Source organism: Podarcis melisellensis, assembly GCF_964234715.1.
Source record: "Podarcis melisellensis genome assembly, chromosome: 14".
NCBI classification, from domain to species: domain Eukaryota; kingdom Metazoa; phylum Chordata; class Lepidosauria; order Squamata; family Lacertidae; genus Podarcis; species Podarcis melisellensis.
Genome location: NC_138546.1, coordinates 6,492,706 through 6,519,788, shown reverse-complemented (window position 1 = coordinate 6,519,788; position 27,083 = coordinate 6,492,706). Strand labels below are relative to the sequence as shown.

The following is a 27,083-nucleotide window of genomic DNA, read 5'->3' as shown; positions in this document are numbered from 1 at the left end:
AGCCTCCTTCGAAACACACAAGCCCTTGTGCCACCCCAGTAGTGCTGTTGCTTATGGAGCTCAGTTCCTGTTTTTGGTTCACACACCTGGACCACATCAGAGGCAGCGGGACGGGGTGAGACCTTACATTCTTTGCAGGATTACAAGCTGCTCTGGCATAACCCAAGCGCAGCACGCACCTCGCCCCTTCTTGGCATGGCAATGCCCCGGGGCTGAGGCCCAGAAGGCTGACAAGGGGGTGACCTACTTGAGCGTCTTGCCTTGGGATGCTGCAAACAGTTCTAACATTTAAAGGCACCACCAGTTCCACAGGGCCATCACAGGGGGGAAAGCGGCAGAACAGGGAGTCCTGTAGCCTTCAACAGCAGCTGCAGAGGAGCCTTGTTGCTTAAGTCAGGGAGCAACATGACTTTTACCGGGGAACCGAGCCAAGCCTGATCCCATAAGCTGCTGCGGTCCGAGAGGTACGCCACCCTGCTGTTCCCCCTTCCGGCCAGAGCTCTGCGGTGGCGCCAGAGTCTAGCGCCGCTCCAGCCCAGGGTTCAAGAGCCGCTGTGAGCCTGCCACCAAGTGGCCAGAGGAGGCAGCTGCAGGGAGGCCGGCGAGAAAGCCTCTGTATTGGCCAGAGCAAGTCATGTGACGCTCTCCAACGCCTTATAAAAGCTTGCTTGGCAGTGTTGCATATACAGTGGTACCTCGGGTTAAGTACTTAATTCATTCCGGAGGTCCGTTCTTAACCTGAAACTGTTCTTAACCTGAAGCACCACTTTAGCTAATGGGGCCTCCTGCTGCTGCCACGCCGCCAGAGCACGATTTAAGCAAAGTTCTTAACCCGAGGTACTATTTCTGGGTTAGCGGAGTCTGTAACCTGAAGCGTATGTAACCTGAAGCGTATGTAACCTGAAGCGTATGTAACCCGAGGTACCACTGTAGTTCCCTGTGAGAGAGAGCCATTGCTTCATTTCAGAAAACAACAGCTGGATTAGACCAAAGGTCCAGGGGTGGGGCAGGAGCAAGGTCCTTCCAGGCAATCCACAGATGAGGTAGAGGAGGGACAGCAGCCTTCCTCTGTCACTGTTTCTTCCCCCACCCCCGAAAACAGCTGTTATTCAGAGCAAGACTGCCCCTGCACAAGGAGGTTCAGCTTCACTGTGGACCAAAAGGGCGCCAAATCAATTGTTGAACAGAGACTTGTGGAGATAGATTTCCAAGAGCTTCAAGGGACCATGTGGAGACCCTACTCCCCACTTCAGTCACCGAGGTTACCATGCCACACTCAGGATCGTTCCTATTGTTGATGTTTAGTCGTTTAGTCATGTCCGACTCTTTGTGACCCCATGGACCAGAGCACGCCAGGCACTCCTGTCTTCCACTGTCTCCCGCAGTTTGGTCAAACTCATGCTGGTAGCTTCGAGAACACTGTCCAACCATCTCATCCTCTGTCGTCCCCTTCTCCTTGCGCCCTCCATCTTTCCCAACATCAGGGTCTTTTCGAGAGAGTCTTCTCTTCTAATGAGGTGGCCAAAGTATTGGAGCCTCAGCTTCAGGATCGGTCCTTCCAGTGAGCACTCAGGGCTGATTTCCTTCAGAATGGATAGGTTTGATCTTCTTACAGTCCATGGGACTCTCATGCGTCTCCTCCAGCACCATAATTCAAAAGCATCAATTCTTCGGCGATCAGCCTTCTTTATGGTCCAGCTCTCACTTCCATACATCACTACTGGGAAAACCATAGCTTTAACTATACGGACCTTTGTTGGCAAGGTGATGTCTCTGCTTTTTAAGATGCTGTCTAGGTTTGTCATTGCTTTTCTCCCAAGAAGCAGGCGTCTTTTAATTTCGTGATTGCTGTCACCATCTGCAGTGATCACGGAGCCCATGGATCTGCAGTGTTCATGGATCGTTCCTAAGTATGCCATCTCACCAGAATGCCTCGGCGGGAGAGATGTGAAGCAGAAGTCTCATCTCCCCTGTTTTGTCGAAAGCCCAGCTCCCTCAGGCAGCCCTCCTGGTGTTACTAGACTACAACTCCCATCATCCCAGGCCATTGGCCATGCTAGCCGGGTCTGATGGGAGCTGGAGTCCCTAAATCTCTGGAGGACCAGGGGGTCTCTATTCCCTGAGACACAGCCCTCTCATCTCGCCTTTTCCCCCTGCTTGACAAGAGTCAAATTTGGCAAGCTGCAATGGCAGGTGAAAGCAAAGCTTTCATAATTACTTGGAGAGAGCGGAGGATGTTTAAGGTGTTGGCAGCCATCTGCATCCCATTAAAGAAACCATCATCATTCCTCCTCTTGGAATACCAAAACACGGCCCCTCCAGCTTCCTCTCCTATAATTCGGCAGGGACGGACAGGCGAGGGAGCTTGTTAAGATGGCTTCTCAGCACAATAATAGCCTCGTTTCGAAAATAAATCTAGGGGGAGAAGGAGAAGCAGGCCTGGCCCATTCATAAAAGAAAAACAGCAGCTATAAAATGCCTTTGAAGTCCGTCTCAACAGCTCCCGGGAGGAGGAACATCAGTTGCTTGCGTTCGTCAGTGAAAACCTTACACTTATTTGGGGCTGGCAGCAGAATCAAGACTTCTAAGGTGGGGCGAGATTTTTACCCATCCTTTCCAAGAAAGTTATCTTTGAACTGCTCCAAAGGAAGACTTTTAAATCAAAGCACACAGTGTTCCAATTCCCTGTCTTATTGGGATAATAGTAAAAACTCTCCAGCTCTGCCTCTCTGTAAGCGAGGCTGAGAGGTGTTGGAATTGGGCCTGGGTTCAAATCCCCACTCAGCCATGAAGCTCACTTGGTTAACCCTTCGGCCAGCGCCTGTCTCCCTCTCCATGACTTCCCTGGGGGTTTCTCCCAGGTCTGGGCCCTGAAAACTCAGACCCTTCAAATGTCCTTATTTTCCAGGGACAATCTCAGATTTACAGAAGGCGTCCCAGTTTCTGATTTGATCCCAGAACATCCCGCTTTCCCTTAAAGGTAAAGGGACCCCTGACCATTAGGTCCAGTCGTGGCCGACTCTGGGGTTGCAGCGCTCATCTCGCTTTATTGGCGTACAGCTTCCGGGTCATGTGGCCAGCATGACTAAGCCGCTTCTGGCGAACCAGAGCAGTGCACGGAAACACCATTTACCTTCCCGTTGGAGCGGTACCTATTTACCTACTTGCACTTTGATGTGCTTTTGAACTGCTAGGTTGGCAGGAGCAGGGACCGAGCAAAGGGAGCTCACCCCGTTGTGGGGATTCGAACCGCTGACCTTCTGATCGGCAAGTCCTAGGCTCTGTGGTTTAACCCACAGCGCCACCCGCATCCCCCACTTTCCCTTAGGATGTCCCTATTTACATCAGATAAATGTTGGAGGGTATGGAGTTATGCGACCCCTGAGCCAAGGAGATAAATAACTCTACAAGTTTTAGAAGATATTTGAAGGCAGCCCAGTGTAGGGAAGTTTTTCTAAATATTTAATAGTTTGTTGTGTTTTTATATATGTAGGAAGCTGCCCAGAGTGGCTGGGGCAGCAACCCAGTCAGATGGGCGGGGTATAAATATTATTATTATTATTATTATTATTATTATTATGGAACAGGATGTCTTTATTTTCATCAGAGAAAAGTTGGAGGGTATGCTCAGGATCTGGGAAGCTCCTGAACTGACAACCCTATCAATGGAGCATTTGAAAACTGGAGTCCAACAATATTTGGACAGCCACAGGTCCCCCTCCCCTGCTGTATAGGGACAAGGATACCCAAAGGAACATCTCGCCCCTCTATTAACCCTGACCGTCTCCATGCTTGGAAAAGCCTCTCCCGTTGGCTTGGGTCCATTTCTCCCAGCTGCCTCCCAAGCACCCGACCTCTGCAGGTGCTTAGCGTCAGCAAAATACCTGTCCTGAATAAATTGCCCCACCTCTTCACACCATCCCGCGTGTCTGCAGACATTCATCTCAATAACTCGCTGTCAACAAAGATTATCCAAATCTCTTGTGAAGGGGGTGAGATGCTCGCTTAATCTCCCGGACCGGACCAGTCACTCCGCGGCTGAATAGGGAGTGACTCAGGGAGCTGTTGCAATGCAATTAAAGAATAGGGACCAGCCTTGGCAAGGCGGCCGCAAGACGGCATGTCCTTTTGGGGAACCGAGAAAGATCCCAGGCAGGGCCAACGAGGGGCGTGGGGATAACAATGGACGGGAGTCTGGAAGTCACACCTAGGTGTGACGGGGGAGCCCAAGATGACAACAGAAGTTTGAATGTGCCTTGCAAGAAACTACAGCAGCAAAGGGATGAAGGTGGATAGTTCAGAGCTTTTTTAAATGTGTTGTTTCACACATTAAACAGGGGTGTGGAAACTCAGGTAAAGGTAAAGGGACCCCTGACCATTAGGTCCAGTTGTGACCGACTCTGGGGTTGCGGCGCTCATCTCGCTTTATTGGCCGAGGGAGCCGGCGTACAGCTTCCGGGTCATGTGGCCAGCATGACTAAGCCGCTTCTGGCGAACCAGAGCAGCACACAGAAACACCATTTACCTTCCCGTCAGAGCGGTTCCTATTTATCTACCTACACTTTGACGTGCTTTCGAACTGCTAGGTTGGCAGGAGCAGGGACCAAGCAACGGGAGCTCACCCTGTTGCGGGGATTCGAACTGCCGACCTTCTGATTGGCAAGTCCTAGGCTCTGTGGTTTAACCCACAGCGCCACCTGCGTCCCTTTGGAAACTCAGGGCCGGGGGCCAAATATGACCCTCGTCGGCCTCTACACTTTGCACTTATATTTCTCCCCAGGCTCCACCTCTCCTTGGTCACTTCCCCCCTGTAGCCTTATTGGAGAAATGTAGCCTTACTGGAGTTCACCGATTGGGTCTGCGTTGCTCCGGGACAGGAGGAAGGAAGTCAAAATGACACCGAGGTTGTTTCAAAGAAAGAGTTTATTCTGCTCTCCGGATAGCAGAAGGCACTTGCGTAGTGAGTCCACAGCAAGTACAAAGAAATGACAGGTTTCATGCAGTTTATATATCCTCCAAGCACCCTCTCACTCCTCCCCTGGGAGCCCAACCACGTCGGCGTACGTACACAGGTTGACATCACATATTTTCCTGCTCTGGTACTCTCAACCATAAAGGGATCTTCCTTCCTGTACTTCTGACCATAAAAGGATATTCCTGTTCCTACTCCTATCTTGGAGCAAGAGGTCACTACTTCCGAGAACATGCTCTGGCGTTAGTCCCAGACTTGGGTCTCTGCATCATTTGTGTTCAGAACATAAGATATGTCTGTGTCTGTTCTACTGGTAGAGTCAAGGCCAGTCTTGCCGTCAAACTGATAAGGGAGAGAGCTGTGTTCTTGTTTTGCATTTGCTCAACGGCTGAGGTTTATGCATTTTAGCTAAGGAGAAATGGGGATTTTGGTGCAGTTAGAAACTGCCTGCACAGTCAGTTTTTGGGTTTTGGAAACCCATTCCTTCACCCCCAGGCCACACCTCTCACACAAGAGACAATGTGGCTTAATGGTTATAGCAGGCACCCCCAAACTCGGACCTCCAGGTGTTTTGGGACTACAACACCCATCATCCCTAGCTAACAGGACCAGTGGTCAGGGACGATGGGAATTGTAGTCCCAAAACATCTGGAGGGCCGCGTTTGGGGGTGCCTGGGTGAGAGTGTCGGACCAGGACCTGGGAGATCAGGGTTCAAATTCCCACCCAGCCATGAAGCTCACTGGGTGACCTTGGGGCGGTCGCCATCTCTTAGAGTGACCTGCCTCACAAGGTTGTGTCGTGAGGATGAAATGGGGAAGAGGAAAACCATGTACACCACCTTGAGATCCTGGGAAGATAACGGTGGTATATAAATGTAATACAGTGGTACTTCTGGTTAAGAACTTAATTCGTTCTGGAGGTCCGTTCTTAACCTGAAACTGTTCTTAACCTGAAGCACCACTTTAGCTAATGGGCCCTCTTGCTGCTGCCTCGCTGCTTCTGGGTTAGCGGAGTCTGTAACCTGAAGCGTCTGTAACCCGAGGTACCACTGTAATAAATAAACAAGGATTCATCTGGTCACAACCTTTTACACTGCTTTGCCAATTTGGCCTGGGGCCAAGATTGAGGAATGCAGAAACATACTACTACTACTAATAATAATAATAATTTTTAAATAAGCCATTCGCATTGTTAGCTTAGATATGCAAGCTTTTGGTATGCCCACATTTATTCTGACTCCTGAGCAAGAGCTACACAGAGGTGACAAATGCTATTACCAGACAAGGAGGATTCAGTCCTTGGACTGGGCCCTGTGTCCACTTAGGGAACCAACCTGGTGTTGAGAACCTGGTTCTCCATTCAGATCTTCTCAGTAATTTAATTAGCCTTCCTCTTCCCAATTAAACACTTCCTCCCAGGAAGTACCTTATTAGATGCGGTGTGATCAAGACGCTTAGCCACTTTACAACTAATTAATTAGACCTGCTGTGTCCCTCAGAACCTCTTGCTGTGACCTTCTTACACCGTAAATTCTTCTCCCCAGTTTGGTTCAAAAAAATCCCCACAGTAGCATTTCCTATCTACACCATTAAACTGGCCGCAAGGAGGTGCTGTCAATCAGCTGTTTATCGACACCTGGAAAACCTGGCCACTTCCCCAAGCCCTGCCAATGACCAACTGATCGTCAGCGCTAGCAAAGCACAGTGCGATTAGATTTCAAACTGCATAGGTAAACGGGTCACCTGACTTCACTGTAATGTCATGTGACTGGCAGGTAAGCAGTACTAACCAGCTTTCAAAGCTGGCTCCTTGGGAGTGGGAGGGGAGGTAAGGATCTAAGTCCACCGGCTGAATCTCTTTCCTCATCTATTAAGTGGGATTCCAAGGTAGACTGCCTCTGAGGCTGGAGGTTCGAAAAACCATCACGCGCCGGTAGCCATTAATCAACCTCCCCTCCTTGTACCATATTATACAAGATAATAATAAGGTCATTCATTATATATACTTAATCCAAACAGCAATAATTGTCCCCATAACAACATGACTCAGCTGAAGTTTATTGCTTTTAAAATTGGCCTATAAAGAAACATTACGCTCGTTTAATTCCTACTGATTTCGACAAGGAAAGTTAAGCGTGCACTTCAACCCTTAACTCGATGGGATGTAAAAGGGCTTAATTTCAGTTGGATCGTGCTTCGTATATTTAAGCCTCCTCTTGGAGCACAGATCTGATGCCCAAAGGCTTTTCTGGGAAACAAGCAAGGGTGTGCCGGTGTCAAACAGACGGAGGCAGAATAATATTCAGCAAAAGAAAACAGGAGGCCACAGGAAGCTCTGGGTTGGAACAGCAACTTGACCAACAGCGCCTCCTGCTGAGGAGAGAGCTGTATGACGCCTGAACCATTATCTGCAATAGGTTGGTCAGATTAGGCCCCAGTGACCCATCGGGGAAGGTCACAGGCAGAGGTCATTTCTCTACCTTGCAATATGGACATCTGAGATCCATGTTTATTTTATTTTTTAGTCTGTTTCCTAGCCTGCTTTCTAAAAAGACGCTATTCCAAAAGCAGCGTCCAAACACACATCAAAACAGTAATCAGTTAAATATACCGTATTTTTCACTCTATAAGACGCACCAGACCACAAGATGCACCTAGTTTTTGGGGAAGGAAAACAAGAAAAAAAATATTCTGAGAATATTCTGCGCAGTGAAAGCAGCAATCCCTCTTGCTGTTCTGGTTTCTGTGATAGCTGCACAGCCTGCATTCGCTCCATAAGACACACACACATTTCCCCTTACTTTTTAGGAGGGAAAAAGTGAGTCTTACAGAGCAAAAAATACGGTAATTTCAAACCACAGAATCCCTTGCAATGCAGAAATCTTCTGCCCAAAGTTGGCTCTCCAACCCAAAACCCTGAGATTAAGAGTCTCATGCTTTACACAGGAGGCTAATCTCTTTTTTTATCCCAGGGGCCGCAATGACCCTCGAACAAACTTTTTTTGGGGGGTCGCAAGCCAGGGGTGCCCCACATTCCACACACCTCCCCCCCCCACTTCCTCAGCAGATCTGTGCGGATTTGCTAAATAGAGGAGGTTATTGCCCTGTCCCCAATTTTGCATCGGGTAATTGGCGTCTGCCTCGGGGGCTGGGCAGGGCAGAGAGGTTTAAACACCCCAGAACGGTTGTCTACTTCATTTATTGGTTTTATTTATATTTTTGCCCCCACCCCGCCATATTTGAGAGGCATTATTTGCTGGCTAGCAGCCACTCACCGATATCTTGGTGAAGATGGAAAGCAGGAGAGACAGGGATGAGAGGTATATCCGGATTCTCTCCCCGCCAAAACGCTTCTGGAGGTATTCTGGCATGGTGACAATCTGGTCGGAGGAAGGGAAAGGAAGGGAAAGAATTAGACGCCAGTGTTATAATTTGGGGTGAGAGAAATTCCAGCTCCATTCAGATTTTAACGTGAGCCTAGCCCAATTTTCACTTTGCATGCAAACCAAAACACAGCATAATTTGCACTTCTCCAAATTTTGTTCTGCAGTCTGTTCCCCAGCCAAATAATGTCTACAAAAAATACATCTTAGTGAAAAGTGTGGATAAGAATGCCTATATTAGGGGGGGGCAGATGTTGGGTAAAGGAATACATTTTTCTTATCTCTGGGAATGTCTTTTGATATTAGGCCTAGCAAAAAAGCCTCTGGCAAACGAAATCTTGAATAGTTTTTTCAGCTCCTCATATACCTCGTTCCAAAATTTCCTTACAATTTTACATCCCCACCATGTGTGATAAAAGGTTCCCACCTCCCTCTTACATCTCCAGCATAGGTTTGACTGCTTTTTGTAAATCTTAGCCAATTTTTCCAGAGTGAGGTACCAGCAATAAAATCATGTTCTCTTTTTTCGTATAACAGGCTGTGAAATTGATATCCGCCTTCCACAACCTTTCCCAATTTTCCAATTGGATTGTATAACCAAAAAGGAATTTGCACTAAAACACGGGTGAATTTTCATGGTGACAAACTCTTGCAGAAATGTGGAAAACCTGCCTCACTGGGGAGTCGCGCCGTTTATTACCTGACAGTCCCGGGGCAGGTTACGGCAACGTAAAAGACAAAATTAGAATCACGTTAAAATAAATTGTGGTGGCTTTTCACCCAGGAGCCTTGCAAGATATTTATTAGTACTATTTGAATTGTCAAGTACAGAGAAGGCCGTGAGCCTCAGCCGCCTGGGTAGGCAGCACTGAATTAGTGTGGGAGAGGTCGTAAAAAGCAGCTGTTGGCAGTGCAGGAAGGCCACACACCAAAGAACATGACAGGACCAAACCCGGTTCCCAACTTACCCCTGAAGAGATGTAGACAGGAACAAACACCCAGGCCAAAGCCAGAAGCACAAAGGTGGCCTGGAAAGAGATATAAAAACACTTAAGTGTGGCCCTGCACATTGGTGCATATGTGTAAAAGAAAAGGGATTTGTGCTTCAGACATAACAAGCTGAAATTTCCAAAGTGGTTCAACCATCCAGTTGTTCCTTTTATCTCTTGACTCCCTACTTTAGCATTCCAATCCCCTATAATGAGAAGAACATCCTTCTTTGGTGTCATTTCTAGAAGGTGTTGTAATTCTTCATAAAGGTAAAGGTAAAGGGACCCCTGACCGTTAGGTCCAGTCGTGGCCGACTCTGGGGTTGCGCTGCTCATCTCGCTTTATTGGCCAAGGGAGCCAGCGTACAGCTTCCAGCTCATGTGGCCAGCATGACTAAGCCGCTTCTGGCGAAACCAGAGCAGCGCACGGAAACGCCATTTACCTTCCCGCCAGAGCGGTACCTATTTATCTACTTGCATTTTGACGTGCTTTCGAACTGCTAGGTTGGCAGGAGCAGGGACCGAGCAACAGGAGCTCACCCTGTCGCGGGGATTTGAACCGCCGACCTTCTGATGGGCAAGCCCTAGGCTCAGTGGTTTAACCCACAGCGCCACCCGCATCCCGTAAGTCTTCATAGAATTGGTCGATTCCAGTTTCTTCAGCACTGGAAGTATATTAATAGTGAAACACAATTAAGAAGTATATTAATAGTGAAATAATTATTAAGCTCTGTCTGTAGGTTTTATTTTATTTGCTTTTTATCTTATATTTTGGAAATGCACATCCAGGGTGTTTTTTTGCCCTTTAAATTTTTTTGGGGCCCCCAAGAGAGTGGGGCCCTAAGTGATAGCTTGTTTAGCTCATATGTAAATCCGGCACTACTCACGTTCCATTCAAAGCCAGCCACTGCTACCCCTCCTGCGGCCGCCGTGCCTGCCAGTCCGATGAAAAGGCTCGATCCTTCGCTGCTGGCAAAGAGCGAGGCACCGATCTGCAAGCCAAAAGCAGCCAATAGTAATATCATCATCATCATTATTATTATTATTTCTGCAAAGACCCTAAGCGAATTACAAAAAATAACAATAAAGCATTAAAATTATTGATTGGAAAGAGTTTAAAATCAGGTATTTATACGTATCTCCCAAAGCAGCAGTAGCTAAAATGAAAACTTGTGTAACTTCTCGATAGGCTTCTGAAACAAAAATGTTTTCAGCGGGTGCCAGAAAGAAAGGGGACAGAGAAGAGTTTGGACTGAGTGCAAGGCTGTCTTTCGCCTATGCGCCACCGGGATGCAAAGATCTGCCCAGCGCCCCCAAATTTAGTTAATTTCGTGTGCACGGCGCCGTTGAGAATGACAATTGCCATCGTTGAGTCTGACAAGTGTCGCCGCTGTGAATGACAAGTGGCGGCGCTGGCGCAGCACGTCTTTAGTAAATGAGCGCACAAATTTGAAAGTCCTTTAGTGAAACAGTAGGTATACATTTCGGTAATACCTACGTATATATGTATTTTGTTTTTCTAGCTTGATCAAAATTATTTATTATTTCATAACAAGTAGATAGTTAAGAGCTTAGGCGGCTTCAACGGCAGACGCTGGGCACCCCCCAGAATTTGCACCCCCGGGTAAAAATGGCCGACTCAGCAGACACACAGGTCACCTGGTCCATTCATTTATTGTAGTGGTTCCTCAGGTTACATACACTTCAGTTTACATACACTTCAGGTTACAGACTCCGCTAACCAATAAATAGTACCTCGGGTAAAGAACTTTGCTTCAGGATGAGAACAGAAATCGTGCTCCGGTCGCACAGCAGCAGCAGGAGGCCCCATTAGCTAAAGTAGTGCTTCAGGTTAAGAACAGTTTCAGGTTAAGAACAGACCTCCGGAACGATTTAAGTATGTAACCAGAGGTATCACTGTATTTATATACCACTTTTTGTCCTTCAAGGATCTCTCAGTTGGTAAAGCATTACACTCTTCATCTTCGGGTCGTGGGTTCGATTCCCACGTTGGGCAAAAGATTCCTGCACTGCAGCCGGTTGGTATGTACGACCCTTGTGGTCCCTTCCAACTCTTCCCATTCTCATTTAATCCCCCACAACAACCTTGTGAGGTAGGTTAGGCCGAGAGGCAGGAAATGGCCCACAGCCAAGTGGGGATTTTAACCCTGGTCTCTCAGGTCCCAGTCCGACACTCCAACTAACAACTGCATGGTATTGGCATTAGCATTGCAGCAGTTGGCTTGTGAGACGCAGGTGGTGCTGTGGGTTAAACCACAGAGCCTAGGACTTGCAGAGTAGAAGGTCGGTGGTTTGAATCCCCATGACGGGGTGAGCTCCCGTTGCTCGGTCCCTGCTCCTGCCAACCTAGCAGTTCGAAAGCACGTCAAAGTGCAAGTAGATAAATAGGTACCTCTCCGGCGGGAAGGTAAACGGCGTTTCCGTGCACTGCTCTGGTTCGCCAGAAGCGGCTGTCATGCTGGCTACGTGACCTGGAAGCTGTCTGCAGACAAACGCCAGCTCCCTCAGCCTATAGAGTGAGATGAGCGTGCAACCCCAGAGTCATCCGTGACTGGACCTAACGGTCAGGGGTACCTTTACCTAGTTGGCTTGTACCCAGCGGTAGTCCTACTCTGAGTAGACCCAGTGAAATTAATGCACGTGAGTCACTTAGAGCTATTATTTCCAGTGGGTCTGCTTTGCACGAAAGTGACTTTTCTAAACATACATCTAGAAATATAAATTAGCATGTGTAAATTTTATGCAGATTTGCATGTTCTTCTGCCCTATTTTTTTTGGGAGGGAGGGATGACGCTTGCTTTTTTTCCAACAATGCATGTAAGTCACCACCCTCCGTGAGGCTTGGATGAAACCTTGTGGAGCCCCAGAATCAAACAGGCAGTTGCATCTACTTACCGGCCACCAGGCTATGTTCCTCCCAGCCAGGAAGTATCCACTTAAAGTATTTCTGTTTGCCCTGCAGGAAGACTGGACAGGCAAAAAGATGACTAAGCAGGGGATGAGTGACAGACAAACTGTGCTGAGAGCGTGGAAACCGGACAGAGATTTCCTCCTGCCCCACAATATAGCCCCCAAGTATCAGAAAGACCACCTCCTTCCCTATAGAGCAGTGGTTCTCAACCTGTGGGTCCCCAGATGTTGTTGGACTACAACTCCCATCATCCCTGAGCTCTGGCCTTGCTAGCTAGGGATGATGGGAGTTGTAGTTCAACAACATCTGGAGACCCAAAGGTTGAGAAAGGCTGCTATAGAGTCTCCTGGGTTTTTAGATCGGCAGAGGGCACCCTCTTCATATTTCCACCACCCTGAGAAGTTGGGTAGGGGGTGGCCGGGTACAGGGCCTTCTCTGTGGCAGCCCCTAAATTGTGGAAATCCCTCCCCACAGAGGCATGCCTGGCTCCTTCCCTATATGGTTCGCATCATACTCTGAAGATACGCCTCTTTTCCCTGGTCTTTCACAGTTGGGCTGTGTACTTTTCAGACCCACCCTCTTCTCGTTTTGAACATAGGAAGCAGCCCCCTCCTAGTCTGAACATTGGCCCATCTAACTCTATATTGTTTACACTGAATGGCAGCAGCTCTCCGGGAATTTAGAGTGGGCGGGGGGGTGCATTCCTAGCCCTAGATGCCCTGGATTGAAGCTGGAACTCTTTGCAAGATGCAGCTGGTTCCTAAAAAGTTGTGTTTTAAATTGCTTTGACCCACCCTGGGACCTTTGGGTGCAGGCAATAAACAAAATTCTGATTCACAAAGATGATAATAATTATTGCAGGCAGACATTTTCGAGACAGACACCAAAGAAGGGTGCAAAGCAGAGATGAAGTCAAAATGTTGCACTATTTTGGTGTTGTTAGCCGCCCTGAGCCCGGCTTCGGCTGGGGAGGGCGGGATATAAATAAAATTTATTATTATTTATTATTGAGAGGGGGCTTAGAGGGTCGGATTTAGCCACCTAGGCCTGGGGTTCGAAACCTCAGCAAAAGATTGTTGGAATCTGTTGCAAACACCACCCAGCTAGATGGACCAATGTTCTGCCTCGGTGTAAAAGCAGATTCCTATTTAATTTCACCCTTTATTCAAAACCATGAAGACTAGAATCTTACTTTGTTTTTAGAAGCAGAATGGGTAATAATAACCATAATAATATTCCCTCTAATTTCTGACATTCAGGCGTGAGCACTCAGTCAAAATGGCACCAGTTACGTGCAACAGGGAGATATCGGACGGTTTAGCAGAGCATCTAGATTTTCAGAAATAAGGGGAAGAAATGGAGGCAGTGAGAGATTTTACTTTCTTGGGCTCCACGATCACTGCAGATGGTGACAGCAGCCACGAAATTAAAAGACGCCTGCTTCTTGGGAGAAAAGCAATGACAAGTCAGGAGTGCTCTGATGGTGTTTCCTGCTTGGCAGGGGGTTGGACTCGATGGCCCTTGTGGTCTCTTCCAACTCTATGATTCTATGAAATCTAGACAGGATCTTAAAAAGCAGAGTCGCCACCTTGCCGACAAAAGTCCGTATAGTAAAAGCAATGGTTTTCCCAGTAGTGATGTATGGAAGTGAGAGCTGGACCATAAAGAAGGCTGGTCGCCGAAGAATTGATGCTTTTGAATTCTGGTGCTGGAGGAGACTCTTGAGAGTCCCATGGACTGCAGGAAGATCAAACCTATCCATTCCGAAGGAAATCAGCCCTGAGTGCTCACTGGAAGGACAGATCCTGAAGCTGAGGCTCCAAGACTTTGGCCACCTCATGAGAAGAGAAGACTCCCTGGAAAAGACCCCGATGTTGGGCAAGATGGAGGGCACAAGGAGAAGGGGACGACAGAGGACGAGATGGTTGGACAGTGTTTTCGAAGCTACCAGCATGAGTTTGACCAAACTGCGGGAGGCAGTGGAAGACAGGAGTGCCTGGCGTGCTCTGGTCCATGGGGTCACAAAGAGTCGGACACAACTAAACAACAACAACAAACAAATTCTGGTGGCGGGGGAACTAAGGGGGGGGGAGAAAGCAGCCCAATACGGCTGAGCAAGTTTTGTGCCCAGGCAGCAGAATCCAAACTGCTTCTTTTAAAAAGCTGGCATCCCCCGAATGCTCAGTCCCATTGGTCAACTGAAGCCATCGCATAGTCGATCGGGCCGTTAAACCGATTAAAGATTTGCCCACCTTACCCATATCCCCACTGCCAAATTCAAAAGGAAATACGCCACGACGACGATCACATCAGTAACGCTAAAGTGGGGCGAAGGAGTGGGCATTTCAGCAGGAGGAAAGTCTTCCGTGGACATCGCGCCTGGATCCAGGAACAAAGAGAGAGAGGCCAGCTGCTTTCAAGAGTCAAGGAATTGATCATTAAACAGCCTGGGGGTAGGCCGTTTGTGATTCGAGAAGCAGTACATGCGGGTGAGCCGTCTTGGCCCTGGGGCAGAGTCTGCCCCCTTTCTCAGCAGATACAAATGAACTGAGGGTTAATCAGAGCTACAGGGGGAGTGGACCGCTAAATTTGCAAATTTGAATGCTGGCTGGCATTTTTGTTCCGATGAAGTTGTGTAGACGTTGCAAAAAAAAAATACCCAAAACAATGTGCATGGCTCAGGACACACGCCCCACCTTTGGGGCCCCAGGGCTGCACGACCTGCTCACACTCGGGTGTTTTAGGATCATTCTTCAAAATGCTAAGGTGCGCCCTTCTGAACCATGTGTTCCTGCAGAACTAAAAAAAACATATCTGATCCCTCCTAAGGCCACAGCCACAGACAAACCCTGCCAGTGCAAAACAGTGACACTTTCTTGGTTACGTTGGGATAATGGGAAACACTGGAGGGGACTGGGGGTCTATGTCACATAAATAAAAAACCAACAGGACTATTCAGCTAAAGGTATCTGACCCATACATGATTGTCCAGGGATGGGTGGATCTTGTCGTTTTCAGTTTCTCATTTTTCCAGTCTTAAGCTCAGTCTTAAGCACATATGTGACTTTCTCATGAAGCTCATCAACGTTCTAGGTCAAATTTCTCCTAGTATGCATTTTGGCGTGCAATTTCCCCCAATTCACACAAAGCAATTTCCCATGATATATAGCATTTTTGTAGGACACATTCACTAAAATGTTTTAAGCGTATTTTGGCTGGTGAAGTGTGCTGCAAAATTCAGAGAAGGGCAAATGTTGAAGGATAGCTGTGTTTCAGTTCCTACATTTTTTAGAAAAGGTGGATTTGATGGGTTTTGCCTTTAAATGCTAACTGAATCGAGTTTCTCCCCATCCTACCTCCCCCCCCCCCGCTCCACAGGTCCTTGCATGGCAGAATTTGCACCTTGACATTTTTGTGCAATTCTCCCTTCAAATGTCTGTCCCCTCACAGGCCAACTTGTCCGCCCTTCCTCCTAAACATTGACACTCTTTTGTTAATGTGTCAGCCTTTTCGTTAGCTAGCGGCATTGTTTAATGAGCAGCTTCCGTTAAAGCCTAACCCAGGAACGCAGTTCCTGAAGCCTGTTCTGCATTCAACGCAGGGGCAGCTGAAGAGATATCAAATTCCAACCTGACACTGTTGAGGTGGGGATTTCGCACATCAATGTTGCTCATGTGTGAGCTGGTTTAAGGAGGTTTGTTTCTGCAGAGTGCCCAGTTGAACAGCGTATTAGGAGGGGTGGGAATGGAAGTTTGCAAGCAAGGCTAAAGAGATTCCAGAAGGGTGAGATGAAGCCCACTGAAGCCAACTGCTGCCCTTTTGAAAGGTGGGGAAAAGTCTTGCAAAAACGTCAAACCAAGCTCTTTTTTTTGGAGAGTGGGGAGACTGAAGGAGCGCAGGAAGCTGCCAGCACGCACACACTCATCACCCAGAATATTGTTCCGCTGACAAAAAGAGCACAACCGCCGAACAAACATTTCCTAAGAAGCTCACACAAAAACAAAGTCATTTATTCTTCTCATTGCAGAAAATAAATACCAGTGCATACTCCATATGCTTTTCCTATAAAAGCACTTCTACAAAAAATGTCACTGAACTGCGTACAACAGTACAACTTTTTTTTTTCTGTTTTGGCTTGTCAGATGCGAACTTTATACAGTAGCTTTTTTATATATTAAAAAAAGAGAGATAAAAGAATCGTATGTAATTAACCCTTCAAAGCACTTGCACTCGGGGAGGAAAGGAATGTGAACACGTAGGAGCCGTGACCCTTTTCTCCAAGGTAGAGGTGCGTGTGTGTGTGTGCGTGTGAATTTGTACCCTTAGAGCTCCATCTCCCAGGAAGTTCTCCTGTGCGAACCTCATTGAAATGACCAGGAGAGGCAGAAGACTGAGCATGCTGTTGTTCCAGCCCACAACTGCCATTTCCGTGTCCTCTGACTCCCACAGGGCGCAAGGCTACAGTTTTCGCTTACAGGCAGACGAGGATAACCTGTTCTATGGGAACAGGCCCTGCGGGTCTCTCACCAGGAGAATCCCAAGCCTGGGGAGTCACGGCCCAGGGTTATAGGGCTTCTCTTTCAAAACAACGCAGTTGGGCCCCCTGGTCACCCAAACCCTCAAGAGACGCAGGGTGCTCTCCTGCACAGCTCCCAATGCATTTCAAGGAGGCTCAATAACTTCTCAAAAAGGACCGTGTCCTTAACCAACAGTGCAGCTAAATGTAACAGAGACTAGATTTTTGTTCTTTTTTCCAGTAAGTCTTTTTGCAAAAAAAGAAGAAAAAAGTTCTGGAAATGTCATCTACTAAATTTAAGTCATGGGGAAGGGAAGCAACTAAACAGAGTGGGTTCCATTGAAGGACAAAGTTTAAGCCACGATGCTTCACAGCTCGGTTTTCTGTGTAGATGTCCAGTTTGGCCGCTGAAAATATTTTCCCTCTTCTCCTCCTCCTCCTCCAAGCCTTCCAAGGTACCAGTCAGTCATCCAGGCCTATATTCCTGAAAAGGTACGACATGGACTCCCCGTTGTGGATTCTGCGGATGGCCTCCGAAAGGATCATGCTGATGTCCACAGTCTTAATTTTGGGGCACTGGAGCTTTTGGATCTCGTGAGGAATTGTGTTGGTGACCACAACCTGGGAAGAGAGGCATAGAGAGTGAGGGGGGGTGGAAATTAAGAAGGTGGCAGGAAGAGTCGCAGCCACAAACTCCTTGGGATCACTTCTAAACAAAGCTGCAAAAGAGAGGGTTCCTTGTAGCTTGTTGCTGGCACTTCGAAAGCACACCAGTGCAAGCAGATAAATGGGTACCACTGCAGCAGGAAGGTAAACAGCATTTCCGTGCGCTCTGGTTTCCGTCACTGTGTTCCGTTATGCCAGAAGCAGTTTAGTCATGGTGGCCACATGAACCAGAAAGCTGTCTGTGGACAAATGCCAGCTCCCTCGACCTGAAAGCGAGATGAGCGCCACACCCCATAGTCGCCTTTGACTGGACTTAACCATCCAGGAGTCCTTTACCTTTACCTTTTTAGTACTGGATTTAAAATTTGAAACAGGGAAGTTTTGCAGCTGATCCCATTTTGCTTCGTGTTGGGAGTCAATCAAATCAAATCTTTATTACAGTCATAGACCAGCAGTGAAGGCCGCTCCCTGCAAGGCTCTTTCCACCTGGCCTAGGGGGTGAGGCCCATACTCACCAGCCCTACTAAAGAGGCTCCTCATGAGGCTGGAGGAACATCGCCTGGCTAATGTGTTACTGATTTTATTGATTTAATATGCTGCAAACTGCTTTGAGATTTTTTATTAAACGTATAAAGCAGTATAGAAAATTTATATATATAATCTGCAGGATGTTTTGGAAAGCTAAAAATTATTAAAACAGGACCAGGGTGACCTGTGTTCAAATCCCCTTCTCAGCCACTGTGACCTCACAGCAGCCACACTCAGCCAGACCTGTGTCTTGGGGATCTTGTAGGACTTAACAGCTTCCTTCTGGCCCCATCTGATCCAAGCAGCCTGCCGGATCAGGCTCCCTGGCCCACCTAGTCCAGCATCCTCTTCTCAGAGTGGCCAACCAGATGCCCATGGAAAACCCACAAGTAGGATCCGAGAACAAGAGCATCTCTTCCTTCTGTGGCTTCCAGCAGCTGGCATTCAGAAGCATTGCTGCCTCTTGGCTGTGGAGGGAAAGCGCAACAATCCTGGCTACAAACCACAATACCCCTTATCCTCCAGGAATTTGTCTTAATGCTCTTAAAAAAAAATTAAAAATTGGAATTTTATTTACAACATAACATAACACCCCCCCACACACACTCCAATACAGAAATCCACCCTCATTAAACGTGAACATAACATATAATGAGCATAACATACAACAATACAAACAACCAAATAAAAGACTTCCTTTATCCTGTATCTGGACCCCTTATCAACTTCTTATAAGCTGTTTCCTTTATGAATAATTATTAAGATTTTTCTAATTATAACTTAAATATCCACGAAGTCTCCGGCAGACATTAATTGAAGCAAGTCCAGGTATGTATTTTAGGGCACTGTTTTGTTTTTTGCATTTCCCCCATGCTTGTTGAAACTCTTGTCTAGTGTGATCTAATTGCCTCTGTTAATCTAGCCAGTTCAATATACTCTAACAGTTTGTCTTGCTGTTCCTTTTTTGTTGGCACAGTTTCTTTTTTCCAGTTTTTAGCAATTAATGCTCTTAATGCTCTTTTGAAGTCATCCAAGATGGCAGCCGCCGCCACTTCTTCCTGCGGCAGCATGTTTCAAAGGTTAACTATGTGCTGACCTTTAAGGGCAAGATGCAAGTATCAGAAGTCTGAACGGGATCAGCTGCTGAATCAGCAGCCAGGGCCTAAGCACACACACTTCCAGGCAGGTCTGTGTAGCCACGGATTGTGCTTGCTACAGAACACCTGATGGCCCAGCAAGGAACAGCATCATGGCTGGAGGCAGGTGAGGAAATGCTTATTTAGACCGTTTCAAAAAACTGGTGTTTTTTAGGTCTCTGGAAAAAAGACTGGTGGCTTTGCTAGACCCTGATTCTGTTTATTTCCAGTAGGTTCCCCAACCTTTCCATTGTTCTTATCATTACTTATTAAATGTGTATACAGCCCTTCATCCGTAGACCTCAGGGCAGCTCACAATAATCTGTAGATCTCGGCTGGTTCTATCAGTATGCTTTTATTGGTGGTTTTTAAGTTGTCTTGAGGCTCCTTTTTTGCTCTCTCTGTGTGAAAACTGGCTTAAAAATGCTAAATTATGCCATTTTCAAAGGGGCACAAAAATGCCCTTCCCGCCTCTAATTCACCACCTCACTTGCGCGAGGCAAATGTCGGCAGTTTTTTCTAAGGCCCCCAGCTTTGGAAGCCTCTTGCAAGATCCCCTCACACTGTCATTTTCGCAACCAAGAGCTGTTGTCTCAAGTGCCTCATCCCACACTAAACGCGAAAGTCCTACACACACTGTTCCCAGGAAAAAAAATACGGGTAGTTTTAGGAGCTTTGTGGCTACAGAATCTAAGTCAGACCCTCTCGATCTACGGCTCATCCAGTTTGCAAAGTTAGCATCCGTAGACACACGCTGCCCTTTTGGGAAAAACGAGCCCATTCTGCTTGCTTACCTCGTCGATTGCAGACTCCTCTATCAACCGGGGGGCATCCGAGGAAAGGAGGCCGTGGGTGGCCATGACAAAAATCTTGTAGGCGCCTCTCTCTTTGAGCGTCTCAGCAGCAGCCAGGAAGCTGTCTACGTCGTCTATTATGTCGTCCTGGCCAGGAGGACATGAGAAGAGGATTATCAGTGTTGCCTCAATGAGGCCGCCGGAGGGAAATGGAAGTTCTCTAGAGCCACTTACAGGCCACTACTGATTGCCCCCCTCTTTGCTGAAGAGAAGAGGGAGGAACCATTTTTTAAGGGCCAGATTTCCTTCTGGGCAATATTCTGGGGGCCACTGGTGGGTGGGGTCAGAAGGAAGTGGGTGGGGCATTAAATGCTAAGTTTTTTCTGTCCCCTACCCCATGGCAAAGCTGCATGCTCCAGCACCAGGGGCGGAGAGCAGGCAGGAGTGTCGTTAGCGTGCGTCCCATGGGGTGTGACGCGCGTCCTGGGGGCGTGGCGCATGTCCTGGGGGCATGGCGCGTGTTGGAGGGGCAGCCACAAAGGTACCCCCCTCCCCGATGGTGCCAGGGGCGATGCACTCCCCCCCCCATACCTCCGCCAGTACCCTACCCTGATACCCTAAAGGTGAAGCAGGGAGAGAGGGAACACATCACTGATTTATCAGACATCGCTCGGTTGCAACAAAAAACAACAACCCTTAAAATGTTTTATGAAAAGACAAAACAATAAGAGTTTACAGCCATGCTTTGAAACATTCAAAAGTTACAGTACAAAAACAGATTAAAATTACTCCGGCTTTCTAAACGTTTGGCCAGGGTTGTCTAAACAAGAAAGATTTTAGCAGGCGCCAACAAAGAGTGCAGAGAAGCTGCCTGCTTGATATCAATAGGCAGGGAGTTCCCAAGTGTAGGTACTGCCACACAAAATGATTTGATTTCTTACCAATGTGGAACGGGTATTATGTGGCACCTACAGCAGTGCCAATTCCACAGAATGAAGCAGTGTAGGTTAAGGCGATCTAATAGGTAAATTGGTCACAAGTTGTTAAGGGCTAGATGGACTAATAGCAACACCACAAGCTTTTCTTCCATTTTAAAGCATGATTTTTGTGCTGATCGCACTTCTGTCCGTCCGTCCAAATGTGCCTCTTAGCATTCCAAACTGCCCATTCAGACTCCTCACACTTACTAGCATCACAAATGGAAAATAGCCTTTACAGCTCTGTGGCTCCAGTCTATGCCCCCTGCCATTGCTGAAAGGACACTCTCACTGGATCCCTTATGAATAAAAAGCTTGCCCATGTAGAATATTTACCCTGCTACTCACTGGTTTTGCCCAATCCACAAGGACTTAAGAGCAGCCTTGTTCAAAGATTTGAATCTCCCAATAGGGAGATCAATTGGATATTTAACTTTCAGTTTGGGGACAGGACCACCTTCACCTCTGAAAAGTGGCCTGTTTTGTCTTGAGCGACAATTTTAAGGAGAAAGTTTGTAGGGATGGAAAGTTTAAATTCTTCAGGGAAGCAAACCCTTATCTGACAAAACACTTGGTTTTTATTAATTATTTTAACTGTGGAATATATTTTATTCTGTTTGAGGTATTTTATATTTTGCAATGGCTTCGGCTAAACAAAGAAAGAATATATTTGTATATTGCAAAGCATTTCCAGCGATAACAGCCGCCGGTTCCCAAATGACAAACCACTGTAGACAATTTCTCTAACCAAGCAGGTCACAGCGAGACATAGTGGGGATATATGCATTCCCACAGGCCCGAAGTGTTTTGATTTTGTGAAGCTTAATGAGGTACATGATGGATTTGCTTTTCACACTTGCAAACGTGATAATGGAAACAGAGCGCTCAGCCTTCCCCAATCTGGCAAACTCAGTGTATTTTTGGGGACTGCAACTCCCATCAGCCCCAGCTAGCAAGGCCAACAGTCAGGGATGATGAGAAGCGTGGTCCAAAACATCTGGAAGAACCAGGCCTTCGACTGCACAGGTTATTTATTCCTTTCATCAGATATACTCTAATCTCTCCCTACCAGCATCTTAAAAGTCCACCCTTCCTAGGAAAACTAAATCCTCCAGCCAACGCACAAATCTTTCAACGGCTGTTATGCTGGATTATTCTGCAGCCTCTCCATTCCCACGCGGCAAGGGATATGAAGGCTGCCTCTGTCAGTAAAAGCAGCCATCACTAGAGTTTGTTACCTGATGCAAGAACTGGATGAGCAACTCAACTAATAACCACAGGGGTGGAGAATAATCATTAGCCACTTTAATGTTGTTGAAAATGTGTTAACTTTAAACAAACTGGAAGACTGAACTGGAGTAGTAAGATTAAGTTAAAAGAAGAAGCAAAAGAAGAGCTTGTTAAAAGCAAATACTAGTCTCCTCCCACTACTGGAAGCCTTTTGATCTAAATCAGGAACGCCGATGCAATGGGAATCAATGGCTGGAATTTCAGCTTCCCATTAAAAGCCGGGGAAGCGCTCCCTTTAATTCAGAGCAGTCTGGTGTGCTCACGAGGAGCAGTCAAACCTGATAAATGTGACCCAGATTTACTCAGCGGCACCTTGAACCCAATTACCTCCAAGCAGGTGACACAGTAAGGCAATATCCCATTTAGAAACACCAGCGCAATAGCAGCTCAGTATTTGCATAGGCTACGAGCCATGAAGCTGAGTGGCACGTTCAGCTTCAGATTGCTGCACTTCCTTGCGAAATGCAGATGCCACAAATCACAGTCATCATGTATTAGTATAGAAAGCCCTTAACAAGCTGGGACCACTTTACTTTCGAGCTCACCTTTCCCTCCCCCCGTGTGTCCACTCGACTGCTTCGATCGGCGAAATTGGCATTACTACGGTGCCAAAACGTATAATAATATAATAATAATTTATTATTTATATCCCACCCATCTGACTGGGTTTCCCCAGCCACTTAAGATCACTGCCAATCAAGACCTCACCCTCCTTAAATTTCTCCCAAAGGGAAAAAGTACACACTAAAAACCTCCATTGGTGTGAGTTTGGGCTATGGACAGAAGGAATAATTACGGATTTGGGTCCCAATTCCCCCTTGAAGAATATATAAGGCCCTTTAGGACAGCGGTGGCCAAACGTAGCCCTCCAGCTGTTTTGGGACTACAACTCCCATCATCCTTGACCACTGATCCTGTTAGCTAGGGATGATGGGAGTTGTAGTCCCAAAACAGCTGGAAGGCCACGTTTGGCCATGCCTGCCTTAGGATCTTTCTTCATCTGAGCGACCCTGGCTGGGAAGGAGGATTCAAAAACCGCAGCCACACCATGTGAATGACACATCCCAGCAGCTGGGAAATGCTCCCCAAAGTAGCCGTGAGCCAGCAAGGACGACTGACTAGAATTGCATTCCCCACTCCTGGTTTAAGAGAACAGAATAGTACAGAAGCTGGGGTTCTTTGGAAGATCTAGGGCAGCCTGGGAATTTAGCGTCTCATGTAATCACTATCAGCTGCTTGATGAGTTACAGCCCTTATCTTGAGGCTGGCATTAGAGTTCCCAAGAACACCCGCCCATTCTAAATTGGCAATATTCTGCAGCTGGGCCCGTCCCAGGCTTTCATCTCCAGACTAGTTCTAGGGAGTCCGGTTTGTCTGCCCATGCATTCGGTTGTGGAATAACATGTGGGCTGTCTCCATGCAAAAGGGTCTGAAACATTTTTTACTTCCTTGTTTGTTGCCCTCATCTTCCTCTCCTGATTTTCGAACCGTGTTGTGTCGGGGAGGGGAGTTGAGGTTGGTAGGAAAGGAGTTTTGTAACTTTAGCTAGTCAAGTCTTTCTTAGTTTCAGTGTGTGCTGGTTCTGTAATTCAAACGTTCCTGAACTTTTACAACTTTCTTCTTGGAAATCATATTTTTTTTTGCACTGTGTTCCAGTATCTCCTCTGCTGTCTCTTATTAGTTCAAATAAATCTTGTGGCTATAAGGACCAGTGTGGCATAGTGGTTAGAGTACTGGACTAGGACCTGGGAGACCAGGGTTCGAATCCCCACTCAGCTGTGAAAGCTCACTGGGTGACCTTGGGCCATAGCTGTCAACTTTTCCCTTTTCTTGCGAGGAATCCTATTCAGAATAAGGGAATTTCCCTTAAAAAAAGGGAAACGTTGACAGCTATGCCTTGGGGCCAGTCATTCACTTTCAGGCCTAATGACTGAGGGTTGCTGTAAGGATAAAATGGGGGGGGGATGTTTATGCCACCTTAAGCTCCTTGGTAGAAAAGTGGGGTCTATATGCAAATAATAATAATAATAATAATAATAATAATAATAATAATAATAGGTGTGAGTTATCAGATTCGAATTGCAAGAAAGATTCCAACCAAACATCAGGAAGAACTTTCTGACACTAAGAGCTGTTCGTCAGTGGAATGGACTCCTTTGGAAGGTAATGGACTCTCCTCCCTTAGAGGTTTTTAAGCAGAGGTTGGATAGCCATCTGTTGTGGTTGTTTTAGGTGGGGGCTGTTCTAGATGACCCTCAGGGTCCCATCAAACTCTGCAATCCTGATTCTAGGTCATCTTGGGTCACTAAGGCTACAGACACCGAGTTCCCCTCCCCTCCTGCTTTTCTAACGGGGGACTGCAGCTGTTGCAGAAATCCCTGGGAGGCAGGTTCCTGAACGTGGACCCCTGCTGCCTCGTAAGACAGTAGATGGTGGCAGTATACCGTGGAGCAGGTTTTAATTTTTTTTAATTGATGGGGGGGCACAAACACACGCACATCTTGACAGCATCTTTCCAGGTGACATTCTCAAACACTAAAAGGGAATTCAGAACCTACGGGTTGCTGCATTAAGGCAGCTACATACCACGATGATGGCTATCCTTCCGCCCACATCTCCGACAACTGTGATGGGAGGTTTCTCTTTTGGAATCAACACTGGTTAAAAAGGGGAGAAAGAAAGGAGTCTTATAATGTTGCAGTAGACCTCCCGCCTTTTAGCAATCCTCTTAGTTACAGGGTGTTCTCTCGGTAGATGCTTTCCCCGCTCATCGTGACTCCAGCAAACCAGGCCAGGTTCCACTTCCTACTGACAGCAACGACCCCTGCTGGTCATGCCAAAAGCTGTCCTTGCTGACATCAACAACCCCTACAGCAAAACCATTAGGGGAACGAGAGAGAGAGCACTGCACAAAAGGCCTTATGGCATCACAAGCTCCAGAAAGCAAGTGCCACCCATGATTGTGTTTAGCAGGGATGGGGGTCCTGTGGTCCTCCGCCTATTGGCAGACTCCCAGCACGCAGGGCATGAAGGCTCAGGGATGAGAGGAGCTGGGAATCCGGCAGTATCTGCAAGGCCAGGAGCTCCCTATACGTCAGGGGTCAGCAAACTTTTCCAGCAGTGGGCCAGTCCACTGTCCCTCACACCTTTTGGGGGGGGGTTGGACTATATTTTTGGGGGGGAAATGAATGAATTCCTATACCCCACAAATAACCCAGAGATGCATTTTAAATAAAAGCACACATTCTTACTCATGTAAAAACACCAGGCAGGCCCCACAAACAACCCAGACATACATTTTAAATAACTCTACTCATGTAAAAACACGCTGATTCTCAGACCGTCCGTGGGCCAGATTTAGAAGGTGATTGGGCTGGATCCGGCCCCCGGGCCTTAGTTTGCCTACCCATGCTATACGTGGAGCATCTTAAAATGGCTATCACTGTGACAGGCAGGGTATCTGAGGAGGCAGGTAGGGCCTTCCGGTAAGACCTGTCCAGTCTGAATGGAGACGCGTGGCTTCCCCGTTGCAGGAATCCTCACCATAGGAAGCCAAGCCATCCACTGTCAAGGACAGAGGGCTGATTTCACCACCAACAGCAGCACCAAAATGCAACACAACCAATTTTCCCCATAGGAATGAAAGGCAGGCTTTCAGTAGTATGGGAGAAGATCACAAGAGATGCTGAGGGGCACAGTGTGGATGGGCTACACCAGGTAAAAGGTAAAGGACCCTTGGACAGTTAAGTCCAGTCAAAGGCGACTATGGGGTTGCGGTGCTCATCTCGCTTTCAGACTGAGGGGGCCGGCGTTTGTCTGCAGACAGCTTTCCAGGTCATGGGGCCAGCAGGACTAAACCGTTTTTGGTGCAACGGAACACCGTGACGAGTGCCAGAACGCACGGAAACGCCATTTACCTTCCCACCACAGTGGTACCTATTTATCTACTTGCACCGGCATGCTTTCAGACTGCTAGGTTGGCAGGAGCTGGGACAGAGCAACGGGAGCTCACCCCGTCACGGGGATTCAAACCGCGCCAACGTTCTGATCGGCAAGCCCAAGAGGCTCAGTGGTTTAGACCACAGTGCCAACCGCGTCCCTCCTTGCTAGTCTAGTGGCACTTGGGAGCCTTGCTTGCTTGTATCTGCTTGCACTCCGGTCATGCAAGAGGGGGCACTGAGTTTTACTCATACGTTCATTGCAGTTTTTTCACAGTTTTGAGCAAGAGGATTGGGGGAGGGGGCAGGAATCAAAAGCACATTTCATCCGGCTGCATTACAAATGTACCCTGTTTTGTGGCACACCACACTAAGAGACTCATTGGAAGGACAGGTCCTGAAGCTGAGGCTCCAGTACTTTGGCCACCTCATGAGAAGAGAAGACTCCCTGGAAAATACCCTGATGTTGGGAAAGATGGAGGGCACAAGGAGAAGGGGACGACAGAGGACAAGATGGTTGGACAGTGTTGTCGAAGCTACCAGCATGAGTCTGACCAAACTGCGGGAGGCAGTGGAAGACAGGAGTGCCTGGCGTGCTCTGGTCCATGGGGTCACGAAGAGTCGGACACGACTAAACAACAACACTAAGAGACACAACAGGGTTTGACATGGGTCAAGGATGATGCCAAACGCTGCAAATCATGGTACCACCCAACAACAACAACAGGGGGCATGAAACAGGCCCAGGTTTTCCATAACCAGAAAGAGAAAGACTTTAAATGCAAAGTCTCGAGCATAACAGGGAAGAGGCAAGGGATTTTCCACCAGAACGTGCAGCAAACACATGTCCAAACCCCATAACGCAGGCTACATCCACAGCATTTAAAGCACGTGGCTTCCCCCAAGGAATCCTGGGAACTGTAGCTTACAACTCCCAGGACCCTTGATGATCTACAGTTCCC

General features: G+C 47.5%; 2 protein-coding genes across 5 annotated transcripts in view; both read right to left on the bottom strand.

The window, feature by feature from the left end:
* The window catches only part of SLC5A10 (solute carrier family 5 member 10), a 98,940-nt gene extending 83,962 nt beyond the window's left edge, over positions 1 to 14,978 (bottom strand). The window contains exons 1-5 of the mRNA XM_081889194.1: positions 14,534 to 14,978; positions 12,261 to 12,332; positions 10,232 to 10,336; positions 9,324 to 9,383; positions 8,248 to 8,352 (exon numbers count right to left, since the gene is read on the bottom strand). Of these exons, the coding sequence (XP_081745320.1) occupies positions 8,248 to 8,352; positions 9,324 to 9,383; positions 10,232 to 10,336; positions 12,261 to 12,332; positions 14,534 to 14,650 (459 nt within the window). The 5' untranslated portion in view covers positions 14,651 to 14,978. The remainder of the gene's footprint in view (positions 1 to 8,247; positions 8,353 to 9,323; positions 9,384 to 10,231; positions 10,337 to 12,260; positions 12,333 to 14,533) is intronic.
* A 1,287-nt stretch (positions 14,979 to 16,265) lies between these two features.
* The window catches only part of PRPSAP2 (phosphoribosyl pyrophosphate synthetase associated protein 2), a 30,120-nt gene continuing 19,302 nt past the window's right edge, over positions 16,266 to 27,083 (bottom strand). For all 4 annotated transcript variants that reach the window (XM_081889318.1, XM_081889315.1, XM_081889316.1 and 1 more), the window contains exons 10-12: positions 24,770 to 24,840; positions 19,917 to 20,063; positions 16,266 to 17,413 (exon numbers count right to left, since the gene is read on the bottom strand). In XM_081889318.1, the coding sequence (XP_081745444.1) occupies positions 17,255 to 17,413; positions 19,917 to 20,063; positions 24,770 to 24,840 (377 nt within the window). In that variant the 3' untranslated portion in view covers positions 16,266 to 17,254. The remainder of the gene's footprint in view (positions 17,414 to 19,916; positions 20,064 to 24,769; positions 24,841 to 27,083) is intronic.